The 15895-nt window shown below is 38.0% G+C and overlaps 1 protein-coding gene and 1 non-coding gene across 3 annotated transcripts; one reads left to right on the forward strand and one right to left on the reverse strand.

The window, feature by feature from the left end:
- Positions 1–349: 349 nt before the first annotated feature.
- Positions 350–12107, reverse strand: LOC143282047 (uncharacterized). Of its 2 annotated transcripts, none has more exons than XM_076587481.1 (8): positions 11900–12107; positions 10782–10979; positions 10199–10296; positions 8024–8090; positions 7295–7360; positions 6252–6475; positions 4727–4874; positions 350–4195 (listed from the first exon to the last, which is right to left on the reverse strand). In XM_076587481.1, exons 2-8 carry the CDS (start codon positions 10966–10968, stop codon positions 4140–4142), a joined length of 846 nt encoding a protein of 281 aa, XP_076443596.1. In that variant the 5' UTR covers positions 10969–10979; positions 11900–12107; the 3' UTR covers positions 350–4139. The 2 variants fall into 2 exon arrangements, with proteins under 2 accessions (XP_076443596.1, XP_076443595.1); XM_076587480.1 differs by having other exon boundaries at positions 10782–10985.
- Positions 12108–12365: 258 nt separating this feature from the next.
- On the forward strand, positions 12366–12439 carry Trnan-guu (transfer RNA asparagine (anticodon GUU)). Its single transcript has one exon. It is a non-coding gene; the product is annotated as a tRNA-Asn (tRNA).
- The last annotated feature ends 3456 nt before the right edge of the window (positions 12440–15895 follow it).

Below are 15895 nucleotides of genomic sequence, written 5' to 3' on the forward strand. Positions count from 1 at the left end.
TTACAGAGCCAAGCATATTGTAAACCCAGTTTCAGGGCAGGTAGTGTTCCACAATAGTGCAACAGAAAATTTTAGATACAGATAGAAAACACATTTTAACACAAACACACAGCCAAACTTTGAAGTGTGTTACATCATGGCACATGAAATTTGAATCTCAGAAATGAAAACAACAATGAGTGGGGTGGATTGCGGGGTAGCTCATAGAAAGATAGATGACAGACAGACAGAAAGAGTAGGTGTTTTGACAAACAGGCAGGCAAATCCAAGTATCACACACAACACATGAATTTCTCTCACCTTGCCAAAGGATTTCGAAAAAAAAGACAAATTTCTTCACAAATTTGTTTCTTTTTACTCAATATATTATCATTAAAAAATAAAATCATAAAAAAGAAAGACTGCAAATATTTTCAAAAACATTAAAAAAACAACATACAACAGTACAAAAATAAATCATTTCTCTTTGACCGGTCAAAAAGAAGGCTAATTCACATGGCCACATTTACACCATACCACAACTCCAATTTACACATTAATGCATGCATTAATTAAACAAACATGATTAACAAATCCCAATAGGCACATGAAACAAAACCAATCTTTATAGCAGCAATATACTTTTCCTTGCATTTTTTTTCTTCTTGCAAGCATTATCTTACTCCCTCCCCTGCCTCATATCAATATAAAAACAAAAGAAGAAAAGATTATACGGACTTGTAGTACATCTTGTGTGTGTGTGTAAGTGACTGTGTGAGTGAGGGAGTGTGTACATGCATGTATGAATGTGTGCATGTGTGTGTGGAGAGAGATACACCAGGTACAGATATATCTATACAGACAAAAATCTGATCTATTGCAATGGTCAAGACATATGTATACTCCACAATTAATCTTGAGAAACAGTATTCTGATAACAGTGACAAAAACCTTCAACAATGCTCATATTGCTGGGTCATACTTGAAAGGATACTAATAATTTGCCTTCTCGGGTCTTAAATGTCATCTCAATGCATTTAAATCCAAACCTTCTACTGTAGAAGTTGTTGAGCACAATGTGCAAGACTTATCTCTGTTTTCACCTTGACCAAAAAAGACAAAGTAACTTGGGAAACTAGAATTTTGTGAAACCTAACGTTACATATGTCCAGTTTCATTAAAGTCAATGGGACTTTTGCCTTATTTAAGGAAGAAAAAAGCACACCTGCCAATACAATTCCTTTAACATTATAACCATGCATTCACTCGCTCCAGTTTCAATGCCATGAACAGCTGCTGCTGTAGAACAAGTGTAAGGCTACTGCGTCCAAAAGACCTGGAAAGAAGTAACAAGGTACAGAAACTCAAGTAAAGAAGGCCTCAACCCAGCAACCCTATTTACCTATTTAAAACTGGAACAAAAACGACAGCATACAGGGAACGCATCATAACCAACATGTTCAATAAACTCACATCACTGATCAATGACAGAAGTGAGTTGTTCAAATCAAGTCTATGATGATGATAACAACAACAACACATGCGCATAATATGTGTAAGTATGGTAACAAAACTGACAAGTTGTCATACCATGCACACTACAGGTATATAAAAAATAATGATATGAAGCTGTCACCTCTGTGCAATTCCTGATTGGTTCGTTTGTTTTGATTACCTTTTTAATTAATAAAATGGTGTCAATCAAAGTTACTAAACAGTTTTGTTAATAGACACACAATCATAAACATGAATACACATACACAACAATACAGACGAAAAAAGAACAACATCATCATGAGTACCAATACATGCATCACACACAGTGAAACAATGGAACAGAGAAAGAGAGGGGTAAGGGGGGGCAGGGGGGGGGGGGGAGAGAGAGAGAGAGAGAGAGAGAGAGAGAGAGGAGGATGAAATAAAGAATGTAGAATCACTTTAGGCAAAGATGAACAACGATAAAGCACAACACTGAATATTCATCTGATAAGCTAGTTGAGATCTAAAAGCACTGTGCAAATTAAAAAAGAAAAGAAAAGAAAATAGAAATAAAATATACTAAAATGGAATAAGACAGATTATGACATGCATTAGTCTTCAGTTTTGTAATTTTGTCTCCAGATACACGCAGGAGCCTTATGAAAAGACTGTTCTTCCCAACCTCCATCTCCCTCCCATCTCCACCACCCTACGCCCCAATGAAAATAACAAAAAGAAACAAACAAAAACAAAAACAAATCAACATGGTTTGAACTGTTTTAGTTCTCTTATCATCACTACTACTACTGCTATTGCTACTACTACTATTGTTATCATCATCATCTTTATAATCATTTAAGAAATGTATTCATTACAATAAAATACTATACCCTCTGCTATCCTGCACTGCAAATGTTTTTAGCCCTCTTACTCTATCATCATTATAATTCTTTTATTAAAATGGAGTTATAAAACACTCTGCTGCTCTGTAGTGTACTGCTTTTAGTTTTCTTAAATCGCTATGACCATTTCATTATTATTTATTAATCAAAATGTGGAAACAATATGCTTTGTTGCACTATACTGTTCTGTTTTTAGTTCTCTGATCTTATTATCATTATTATTTATCAAAATGAAGTAACAATACACTCTGCTGCTCTGTACTGTGCAGATTTTTTTTTTTTTTTCTGATTTGTCTTCTCTCTCCTCCAATGACGATGATCATTACTGAATTTTATCAACTGATTAATTAAAATGAAGTGACAATATGATGTGCTGTCCTGATCTTTACTGTTTATTTAATGACTGAAGGACTCAACCTACTCCAGTTTTTCTTTTGATCATTGCCTTGCACTGCACAATACTGTTTTTACTGTGTGGTTTTTCAATGCTTCAAATTCTTCTGATCATCCTCATTCATTAAAAACATAGCTGCTCCTATTTTGCCCTGATGGATTTCAGATTTATACCAATATTGGTCTCCACCTTTACAAACATATATATGCCAGGAATTTCTGTGTTTTTCTTCAATGTGAACAACTGGGACTGAATAACGTGGTATGAATCAAAACATACCGATGAGCAGCCGAGATAGCCTTCTACATGCTGCTGATACACTGGTTCACCGTCACAGTGTTTTTTGTTGTTTTTTTGTTATGGTCACTGTCAAATTCTACAGTTTATTTTATAGCCCTATGCTTCACACACAGCAGTCCATCATTCTAAAGTTGTCCACAATGTAGAAAAATGTTTCCTTACACAGAATCCAAAGTTTGAACATACTTGTATATTTCTGTGGTTTCTCACCACCTTCAACATCAAATCTGATAAGTCATGGGAAAGGCTGTGAGAGAACTACGTTCACTACTGCATTTACATTGCTTGGCTACAGGCACTCTCGTCAGTGGCACTGCAACAGACTGTCATAAAATGGAAGGAGTTACCAGGCCAGTGTCTCAGTTGAGGCTAGGCTTCTTTAGGTCTTGATTTGACGCGTTCTTTTACCTTATATGCGCAGCACTGATATTCCGTCCAGGCTGAATCTGTTACAACACCACTCAGGCCAGGCAACTTTAATGCATCTGTGAACTTAGTTCACTCACAGTCTGCCCAACCAAAGACTTTCCTGTGTCAGTTTTGGTGAGGACAGTGGTTTTGGTTCTGAGATAGGAAATTCTCTATATGCTTTCATAATGAAAGAATCTTCGCCAACGAATGTCCTCAATGATCATGAATGCCTGTGACTGTTTGGCACAAATGATTGGGTAACTATGGTGAGTACAATGGGCAATGAGGGTCATTACACTGGTACGTACAAACATCCTCTGAATGCATAAAGATTGTCTGCAAGTCAGCGCAGGCAGAAAACATTGTTGGGAAGGGCTCCATTAGTGAAACACTCATGTTTGTTATTTATTGAACAGGCCATGTTAGTTTTCGTTGACATAAAAAACAACAACATGTCTTTCAGGATCAACAGCAATGAGATCAGGTTTCTTGTACAGCACATGAAACTTGTCTTGCATGAACGATAAGGCATAGTTTGTTGTGAACACACATGATCAACATTGAGCAAAATCAGAAAACTGAAGTTAAGGTGCTGCAGTAATGATTTGGTTCCAGCTGCTGGAATTTTTTTCCTCTTTTTCTCTTCTCCTCCACCCTCCAGGAAGCAGATGCTATCAAGAGCCACTGGAGTCAAACAGGGACAGCATGTATCGTTCCATGGCCTGCTGAGCTGAAAAACATCAACACATCGTCAATCAGTTTTACTGCAGACTGAATGCACAGTACAGAAACAAAATCTGTTTCAACAGTGATGATGGCATCCTACTGACATAATTAAACACAACAAAAATAATAGAGAAAGACTGGTGGTGAATGCTTAAAGAAGAGGAGGGGTGGGGGTGAGGTGGAGGGGGTGTAGTGGGGCAAGGGAGACTGAGAGAGACAGAGAGAGAAAGAAACTATGAAGCAAATCACAATACAAGGTTTAATCCTCTCTCTCTCTCTCTCTATATATATATATGTATTATGTTTTAGCAATATCATTTTTTAGTACAAAAACAGAAAGAGAAAGCAATCTTTTTGTTTTCTTCTGTTTTTATTTTCCCTGGTTTATAAATTTAAAAAGAAAAGAAAAAAAAAGAGGCAGAAAGTTTTGAGCATGTAAGGTATTATGTGTTAGCATGTACATGCAAGTGTGCGTGTGTGCCAGTGTGTGTTGTATATTTGTGTGCGCATAATTGCTCTGGTCCCGATCATTTACCTTGCTTGTTGCCCTGGGCAACGGCAAGATCAAAGGCGGTAAGCTGATCCTCGTTTGTGGCTGTCAGGTCACAACCAAACTCCAGGAGCGGTGTGATGCAGGTGGCGTGGTTGTTGTACGCTGCGTACATCAGGGCTGTGTTCCCACCCTGCACCCAAGGTCATGATATCAGCTTTCTGTGACCATTTCAGTTTCAGTTTCTCAAAACTGTTTACACACCACATCTGCTTGGCAGACGCCCAACTAGCAGCATAACCCAATGTGCTTAGTTATGCCTTGAGTGCATGTATGTACATTTGTGTATCTATCAGAATGGATTTCTTCGACAGAATTTTGCCATAGGACATCACTTTTGCCATGGGTTCTTTTCCAGTGCACAAAGTACGTGCTGCGCACCGAACCTTAGTTTTATCATCTGATCAGAATGATTAGATGGTCAGTTTGATTTTCCAGTCAAACTTGGGAGAAAGGGCAAGACTGAGATTTAAACCTCACTGACACTGTATTGGCCGATAAGTGTCTTAACCATTCTGCCAACTTCCTCCTTTGCACACTTTGGTGCTATGTCTGGTAAACTGGTGACTTTGTTTTCACCTTTCTCTATGGAGGCACTACAATGAGATGGTGAATACATAACAGTCCAGTACACTTTAACCCCTTGACTGCTGCTGTTAATCATGCTTGTCTGTGAAAGGCTGTCACCTCAATGAGATAGGACTGAGCTTACAGAGCAGAATGTTGGTCATTATGGACGATTAGGATTCCTTTCTCTTGGGAAGGCATTACTTTTGATCAGCAAAATCAATGACCCACTTAGTATGCAAAAAGCAGTAAAAGCTCTTCAAATTCATGTACCACCTGTATCATTCTACCACGGCTCAGCAGTCAAGAGGTTAACAAAACACAACACCACACTGCGCAGTCCTGCCCAATAACAGCACACCCTACACACCACAGCATACTGCACTGCACTGCACTGCACTGCACTGCACTCCACAATGCCATGTAATGCTACACTTCACAACATTTTTTCCCCAACACACTGCATTATATCACACAACATAGTGACATTACAAAAATGGAATGTCTACACCACATCATACTGTATTAAACAGCACTACTCTGCTCTGCACTGAACTGAACTACATCACATTGCACCATACAATACCAGACTGCATTTCAGAATTTCCCTCTATACTTCACTGCACTGCACTGCACTACACAATGCCATATGATATTACAGTTTTCCTACTCCACTATACCATGCTTCACTAAAGGACTACGATAACTTACACTGCACTACACTATACCACATTACACCATTCAGTACGACAAAACATTTCTCGATTTTTCACTCCACTGCAACACGCTACACTGTACCCTGCATCGCACATCCTTGCAATACACTACACTATTTTCCACTCCAGTGAAACATGCTATACTACACTACACTGAAACTGCTCATAATTACATCACACCACATAACGCTATATTTCCCCCATCTACTCTGCTCCAGAACACACACCTCATCTGCATAGTTTACATCAACACCAATGGAGAGCAGGAACTTGACAATTTCAATGAAACCATAGCAGGAGGCCAACAGAAGAGGTGTCTCCCCCTGGTTTCCGGCCACTGAGATGTCTCCCCCGTTCTTGATGAGGAATTCCACTGTTCCCAGCTGACCATTGGCACACGCCCAGTGCAGCGCCGTGAAACCATTGTCGTCGACATAATTGATGTCCATTCCTGTGTCCAGAGAATACCGTTGTATGTTTCTTTAAACTGTGATTTAGAGGAGTTGTTGTTTTTAACTGGAAAAATACAACACCACCACCACCACCACTAACAACAAAAACAACAATATCTGGATATACACTGGGGGAAACAAATCTCATCCTCTGAATTTAAGCTGAGAAAAACACTGCAACTAACTAAAAAGTATTTGATTATAATCATCACAAACATCCTTTGCCTCAACAAATAGTTATTGGGACTACCTCAATACATAGCTATTGACACTTCCCTCTGTATTTCCAGGCATCAAGTGTAAATAACTTGTCCAGAGTGCAAACTTGCACTTTTTCAAAGGCTTGCCATCAATACTAAACATGGATTCTCTGGGGATAATAATTTCTATGCAATAGCAAAACAATATGAGGGCCTTCCATTAAATTCTATCAGTACTACAACAGCAAATGTCTATTCATTAACCTGTAAAATATCATTGTTTGTCAATACATACACTTCCCTGATTTCCTACTATTGTTAGCTAGTGACTACTGGAGAGTTTATGGGTAGGGCCCCATTCAGTAGCCATAGTAAAATAGTGGAAGATTTAGTCACCAGTCAGCTCTCGCCCAAAGTTCAGCAAGCAATTGGTACAAACAGGAAGACTGGGATAACACTTGCATCCACTTCTAGGAAGTGTCTCAAATTGAGAGTGCTTGTTCAATTTTTGTTCAGATTTTCTGCAGATTACAGTGCAGATGTACCCACTGTCTTACTGATCAAGGTGCAAATGTACCCATCACCTTGTTATCATGGTGTGGGTGTACCGGTACTCACCATCCTGCAGTTCTTGTTGCAGGAGAACTACCTCTCCCTGCGCAGCCAGCTGGTGAACAGTTAATGCTGCACAAATCATCACATACATTTTAGATTAATGTCTATCCATTTAACTACCTACTTCACTTTATGTTGAATCGACTTAAGACTGTATCTGTTAATCTGTTTACTCATTCCTGTATCTCTTCCAATAAAAAAAAAAAAAAAAGTCACCAAAATTTAAGGCGATCTGGACAATTCGAATTTCAAAATTCAAAATAGAAAGCAAATGGTAAAGTACAATCTGATGCTGGGTCAAAATAAAACAAGTGCTCAAGAAAATAAAAAAGACTCGAGATTCATGTGATGATCGAAAAGGAAATAGGGGAAACATGTTCAAATGCAGTGAAAAGGAAAGTGACAGAATAATAAATATTTGACTGTGGCCACTCTTGAGAAGGGAAGAGTATTATAATTTTCAGTTTGTAGCAACTGTACAAAAGTTATCGAAAGCGACAGGAAGGAAGGATGGGAGGCAAGACAGACACAGAGAGAGGGAGGGAATATAGAAAGGGTATTCAAAAGATGTTAACAAAATAGTTAAGCCCTTGGACATTTGGATGCACACCCACATCCACAAAAGACAACAACACATATAACTATTCATAATCATGTTAAAGACAGAGAGACAGACAGACAGAGACAGAGTCAGAGAGAGAAAGACAAAGGAGACAGAAGGATGCAACTCACAAGGATAAATGGACGGTGTCGTAGTCTGCACGTTACCTCTGCTTAGATTTGTCATGACTGTTGAAGGCTGAAAAGCAAATGGAAAAAGAAAGTCAAAGAAAAAAAAAAGCTGCCATCTTCTTCAAACCAGTCCACCTGTACTGATGTGATACAAATATATTCAACACTACAATCACAAAAGAATCAGTAAAAACTGATTTATTACCTGATATCTTTGCTATACACAAGTTCTTTTGTTTGACTTCTGTACATTAACACAAGTTTTGTTTTGCTTTCTAGTTTTATTACTGCATTTTCTGTTCATCTGTTTTTGTCACATTTAAGAAGTTTCTCACTTTCTATTGTACAAAATTAGCAATCATTTTTGAAAAAAAGAATTCCTGTATTTGAATGTGTTTTCTTTCATGTATATAGTGTATGTATGTTTCCAAACATAATAATAGCAAAATGGCTACATATGACACATTTCATTAATAAATATGTTAAAATACTTCAAAATTTCATTGAAAGCATATGTGTAGCACATGTTACTTCCCTGTAAATATATCATTCTTTAAACTGTACATTTGCAAACTTGTATATCTTCATTATACTTGAATACATTATATATTCCACACTTTCAACTGTTCTGTGTGCATACTCCTCATACATGAACATAATGATACTTTACATGTATTTCATACTTGAACTGTCCACAGTCATAAACCTGCAGAATGTTAGTGAAATTCATTATCAATGTTTTGATTATTGCATAAAGAATAAACATTTAACAAACTAGCAAAGGCCCACCCTAAACAATCTGTGATTAGCATTGTGTGGATAACAAAATTAAACAGAAAAAAAAGATGTCAGCACCAATTAAATAACAGAAACAGGTGAAACAGGAATAAGAACAATAGAATGAAAAGATGATTGAATGTAAGCCCAAATAAAACAAACAACATATGGGAATTAAAATCAAATACAATTTTCTTTTTTTCATATTAAAACTGTACCTGTGTTCAGAATTCAAATAGTACAATCAGCATTTTCAAAGTACCACAACATCAACAGAGAAGAAAGCTGATATGTTGTCCTTGTGCTAACAGCTCAAGGGATCTTCTGAGCCCAGGATGTGCTCTGATAAATGGAACAACAGAAAATGGATCAATTCATTATCACTTAAAACTTTAATCAGTGACTCCAAAAGTTATTTGGAAAGAAAACAAAATAAAACAAGAACTGTAAGTTTTATTTTCAGTCTGCTGTTTTTGTTATACAATTTTGAATGTGAAAACAATCTTAACATGGATTTAAGAATTTCACTAATTTCAACTCAGGTATTTTAATTTTTCTAGGTCAGAGGTAAATCTAGTCTAATATAAAAAATCACAAGAAAGGGAAGTAAATTTTACTGCTACCAACACACACTAAATGTGAAGAAAGGAAACATCAAGTGCATGTGCATGGTGCATGTGCATGTGCACACACACACACAAATGCACAATCACAGAAACAATATCATAAAGTGCTTTAATTCATACATATAATTGGACAATGGAAACCATATACATGTAACTGTACAACACCTGACAAAAAACAACAAAAAAAAACAAAACAACAACAAAAAAACAAAAAACAAACAAACAAACAAACCCCAAAACATTTAGCTTCAAAAACCACATTTAGCTTTAATCTAAAAGAGTGGATGACCTCTTGGTTAAGTAACTTTAATTTCCTAAATTTATTCAGATAGGATGCTGTTGTTTTGTTTTTTCTCTCTAAAAAGCACAATTTAAAAAAACAACAACAACAACAGAAATATGCAAGTAAACATACAAACAAAAAAGAACAAACAGATTGCACAAAGCATTTATATTCTGTGATGACACCCCCTCCTCACCCCAAATGGATTAGTGGGTTCTATTACCATCAATAAATTAATCAGTCAGGATGCATGAACTGAAATGCTAAAATTCAAAGTGATCATATTCTGAGATCAATAAATTGCAACATAATGACACTTGAGAATTAAGACAAATTTAATGGAGAAGAGGTTTTAAAATTGGTAGATGTACAGAGAACAGGGTGTAGAACTTGGAAATGGAAAGAGGTGAATTCATACTACTTGTGTAACTGTAAGTGACCGAGTACACTAATTATGACTGAAAATATTACAAATCATATTGTTCTTACCCTAAATGGTGACTGTGCAATTTTTGATGCAACATCATAATGTTCTGTTGATCTGGAGCGTGAAAAGTTTCCATGCATAGATCGTGGGCCTCTGCCACCTGGGAAAACAATATTATTCCGGGTTCAGATCAAGGAAAATTGTTATAATCATACAGCTTTAATATGTTTTATGTTCCTTCATTATAGATATTATCAACAATAACATATTAAAAGTCTGATATGGTCTATAATCACTCAAATTTAAAAAGTTCTGGAATGACAAGATCACTCCATTGTGAAAAACCAGCATTGACCACTCCAACATTTACATATCATGATACTTTTCCTAATTCTGACACAAAGGTAGAAAGGAATCTCTTACACACCTTATAATACTATAAGAGTTACAACAGATTGTGCAGGAGAATATCAATACTTGTTATGATCAAGAAAGAGAAAAAAGAAAACAAGAAATGTTAAATGTCAGAAATTGGCTGATAATCTGAACTTGTGCTATGTTCTATCATTCATTTATTGTTCTCATCAGTTAAATGCTTCATCATATATATTTTTATATATCTACTTCCACCATCAAATCTCTTACCATCCCCAAGAACTGTCTCAACCTCCAGATCATCACTGTCAACAGGGGAGAACATTCTCAATGCTGCTGAAGGTGCTCTCTTGGGTGGGGAGACATGTTTAAAGGTAGCGTCACTGGCACTGTGACGTCGAGCAGAAGGCAGTGACGGATCGGTTTCATGCTGACTGGTGTTGGGGTTTGACGCCATCGTGCCTGGGGCTGAAACTAAAAATATCACTGTTTCCTGTATTCCTCATTATATCAAATGATGCATGATCGTATTAACTGTTATTACAAGAATGTATATTCTTCCTCAGATCAGCAGGTCTGTGCACACAATTCAGAATTCAAACTCATAAAAAAATTATGTTCTTCTTACATTCAGGATGCTCAAAATAGGCTTCATAATATTGTTCCCAAGGTAGATAAAGTGTTGGGTTTTTTTTCCAACATCAATATTCTCTGCACTAATATGACTAAGAGAGGAAAAAGAGACATAAAAAATTGCACAGGTTAAAAGGAAGAACTACAAAAGATTGGACAAACTGTAATTTGTGACAATCTCAAACATTCCTAGAATGCGATCAAGCATGCTCATTATAACTAAAAATAATAATCAAAGGTAGATGCCAACTTCATGGACTTTGAAACATGCATTTTGTGATTTGTCGGAGTAATATTTTATAAATTCAAAATATCTTTTAAGGACAAATACATGTTCAGTCCTATATGTATTTTTGTTTTTGTAAGCTCATTGGGCTTTGGTAAGATTCAGCGCCATAAATGCCCATTATCATTATTAAACGTGTGTGTGTTTTTTTAAAAGACCTGCTGTAAATTTGAAAGACATGAACTTCTTTTCCGCTTAAACGATATTTTTGCAATATTTTGTATGAAGGGCATGTGTGTCCCCTGTGCGTGTGTGTGTGTTTGTGACTGTGTGTTTGTGCGTGTGTGTGTTTGGGAGTGTGTGTGTGTTAATGTGCGTTTAAGTGAGCGCGAGCGTGCACTTGTTTGTGTGCGTGTAAAAGCTTTCTTGTTCTTTTAGGACTGAAAAAGAATCCATCATTCACGAATCTAAAACAAAAACAAACACCCCCCACCCCATCAGACCAAAAAAAGACTGCCACTCGACTTACTGCCTCAGCTGGTAGTTTGTGGATTGCTCCCACAGAATCTTCTTTTTCATCAATTTACGAGCATACTGATTTAATTTTTCTTGAGTGAGGATACTGTTAGTTCCTTACACACATTGTTAAGTAGGAAACAATTAGAAAATGTCAACAGCAGTGTCTTTTGTAGTTTATCATTGCAAACAATAGCGTGTGCAACTGAGCAACAACAAAGACACTTTGGAACTTTAGCAAACAGAATGAGAATTTGTGCCAAATAAGGATATTTTCAGCTCGCAGTCAGTCAACCTTCTCATGAATTAGCTTGCTATTATTTACCAGGTGGTACGAGTTGATAATGAGAACTAACGAAAGGACAAACAAAACAGATTATCCAACAATCACAACAGATAATGTCATTCAGACTTTTAATAGCAAAAAGAAGTTATATATTTTTCTATAATTATCTTTAAAAAGATAAATTTTGCAGATCGTCTCTGTGGCGCAATCGGTTAGCGCGTTCGGCTGTTAACCGAAAGGTTGGTGGTTCGAGCCCACCCAGGGACGAAGTTTTTTTTTTTGCCTTAGTGTCATTGGTACAGTAAGTATTCTTCATTTTTCATTGGGTTGATTTTGAATGTCCGAAAAATAACCGTTATAATTCGGCTCGGAAACAGACAGATACCAAATCAATATAATCGAACAAACTCGTTGGGTGATGTTAGGTTTTTATGATTTATTGTGTGCATAAAACTTGGGAAAAGTGTTACAAGGTGACATGCTGACATTTGTTTAAATTTCTGAAGTAAACAAATTTATTTGTTTATTTATTTATTTATTTATGTGCTTAACAATCTATTTATTTATTCATTAGTCAGTACTCAGTGATCGCTGACATTGCCGCGTGGACTGCCGGAAGCTGTGACTTTACGTGTGTTTATTGTTTTTTGTATCACATGGTCCACAACCTCATATAAAGGGCCGGCGGGTGAAAGAATCAAAGTTTTTCGCTGGAATGCTTTTAAAAAAAATATCTTAAACGGCTTTACTGAGAACTCGGAGGGGGAAAATACTGATGATCTGAAACTCCTACACTGTCCGTCAGTCAGTGGACGGTAAAGCGCACACTGGCACTGACAAACACACAAACACGCAACTGACGCACACCGTCACACACACACACACACACACACACACACACACACACACACACACACACACACACACACACACACACACACACACACACACACACACACACACACACACACACACACACACACACACACACACACACACAGGTTTCGATTCATAGTCACGGATACACTGGCACCCACAAGGCCAATTCAGTGCCCTGAAGACGGAGCAGCCAGCTAAGACCTAGTGAAAATGAAATGGAATGTTGAGTGGTGGCCTGGTGGCCGGGTAAATGCGCACGACAACGTAGCGAGTGTTCACATGCTTGAGTCCCATGCGGGGTTTTTACCACGGTCATATATAGGTGGACTTCAGTCCATGAAAAACCGTGGGTTTTTACTCGGCAGTCTCCACTCGGAAAGACCTTGGGTGGTGGTCTGGATGTCGCGTTTATATCTTTCTGATAAGATGAAAAACCGAGGTCCCGTATGCACGTAATCGAACCCGTGGCAACACACACACACACACACACACACACACACACACACACACACACACACACACACAAAGAAGAAGGAGTGTGCTAGTTATTAGGATGAGACAATAAGCCGAGGTCCCGTAAGCAGCACTGACGCATTTATCAACAAAAGGGTTAATTCTGAAGAAACTGAACATCCTCTCCACTGATCATATTACAAACACTTAGAAAAAAAAAAAAAGTTGGCACTGCACTGCGGCGAGGCGCTCTCACTAGCTGGGGACAGCAGCCCGAATTTCTCACACTACGGAGCAATCTGTTATGACAAAAAAAGAAAACATAGTTACCACACAATGCAATACAATATAATGCAATGCGGCAAAACAATACAATACAATACGATGCGATACAATACAAATTAAAATACCTCCCTGCACACTCTGTGGATTGTTGTGTCCACAAGGAGCAAGGTGGCAAACTTTTTAAGATACACATCTGCCAGTACAGTGTCCGTTCGTGAGGGTCTGGGTTCGAATCCCGCTCTCGCCCTTTCTCCCAAATTTGACTGACTGGAAAACCAAACTGAGCGTCTAGTCATTCGGATGGGGCGATAAACCGACGTCCCGTGTGCAGCACGCACTTGGCGCACGAAAAAAAAAAAGAAAAAAAAAGAAGAAAAAAAAAGAAGAAAAAATAGAAAAAGAAAAAAAGAAAAAAAAAGGCAACAAGAGTGTTGTCCTCTGGCAACTAATCCTGTAATAGAAATTCACCGTCTGATAGGTACAAACAAATATTTGCATGGACTTAAGGCCAGACAAGCTTTCAGTTTCAGTTTCACTTTCTCAAGGAGGCGTCACTGCGTTCGGACAAATCCATACACGCTACACCACATCTGTTGAGCAGATGCCTGACCAGCAGCATAACCCAACGCGCTTAGTCAGGCCTTGAGTGCATGCTTACATATTTGTGTACCTATGAAAGGGGATTTCATTTTACGTAATTTCGCCAGAGGACAACACTCTCGTTGCCATGGGTTCTTTTTCAGTGCGCCAAGTGCGTGCTGCACACGGGACCTCGGTTTATCGTCTCATCCGAAAGACTAGACACTCAGTTTGATTTTCCAGTCAAACTTAGGAGAAAGGGCGAGAGCGGGAATCGAACCCACACCCTCACGGACTCTCTGTATTGGCAGCTGAGCGTCTTAACCATTCTGCCACCTTCCTCCTGACAAGCGTGTTGGGTTATGCTGCTGTCAGGCATCTGCACAGCGGATGTGGTGCAGCGTATATGGATTTGTCCGAATGCTTAGAATTAAGCCACACGAAGGCAGTGAGATGCGTAAACGGTCTTTGCAGCGAGGCTAAGTTTGCCGCTAAGTTTGCTTAGCGTTATGAATGTTCCTGACTGACTCAGTACGATAATTCCATAGACGAAGGAATTAACAGTTTTCATCTGCCACGCATTGAAGACAGTAAATCAAACCCTGTATGAATTCAATGTTGTCGTCGTCGTGGTGTGTGTGTGTGTGTGCCTGTGCCGTCCGTCGGTGTGCCAGTGTGTGTGTGTGTGTGTGTGTGTGTGTGTGTGTGTGTGTGTGTGACAACATTCACTAAATTAAACGTCGCCGACCTTGCTACCGACTTGGGGCAGCCGGATCCTGAACATTTAACATTTGAATCTGTTAATTTTACAGACGTGATGTATTGGTGTGCCTGTGTATGTTGAAGAGAAGACTGTGACATGTTGAGGATATATTAGATTTATTTTTCGGTGAAAATAAGTAGGTTTCTAAATTTACTATAATAAGCTAGCTTTCCTGTCACCAAATTTAGTTTCAGAATATAATTCTAACATTCAACAAAGTTAGGTATCGATATTTGTGACAGTGTGGACTATTGCAGTTTTTACCTTTTACTTTGTTTATTATTATTAATATCATTTATCTATTCATCCATTCATTTTGCTTGTTTGTTTTTAATACATGACGCAGTGATGTCAAACGTCACAACCTTCAATGCATTCCTGGAAAACCCAGATCTTTTAAATCAGACCAAAGTTTCTCAATTGAAGAAACTACTTTCTGAAAATAATCTCCCCAAACATGGGAGGAAAAAACATCTGATAAACAGGTTAAAATCATTTTTCATTGAAGAAATTCTCAAAGAGAGAGATGAACATGTATCTATGTCCAACTCATCATCGTCATCATCTCCATCGTCCCCACCTAGTACGTCCAAATCAGAGGATATGTCTTGTGACAGGGAGACCACGTCGTCATCCCGGCCTACAGTGTCAAATGAAACTTCTGTTTCGTTTCAATTTCCAGTCCTTTTGGAGGACACAAAAAAGGGATCGGCCACACTGAGTGGTATTGGAATCCTCAGTAAAAAATTATGGAACAACACTAT

This window comes from Babylonia areolata, chromosome 5, assembly GCF_041734735.1.
Source record: "Babylonia areolata isolate BAREFJ2019XMU chromosome 5, ASM4173473v1, whole genome shotgun sequence".
Taxonomy (NCBI): Eukaryota; Metazoa; Mollusca; class Gastropoda; order Neogastropoda; family Buccinidae; genus Babylonia; species Babylonia areolata.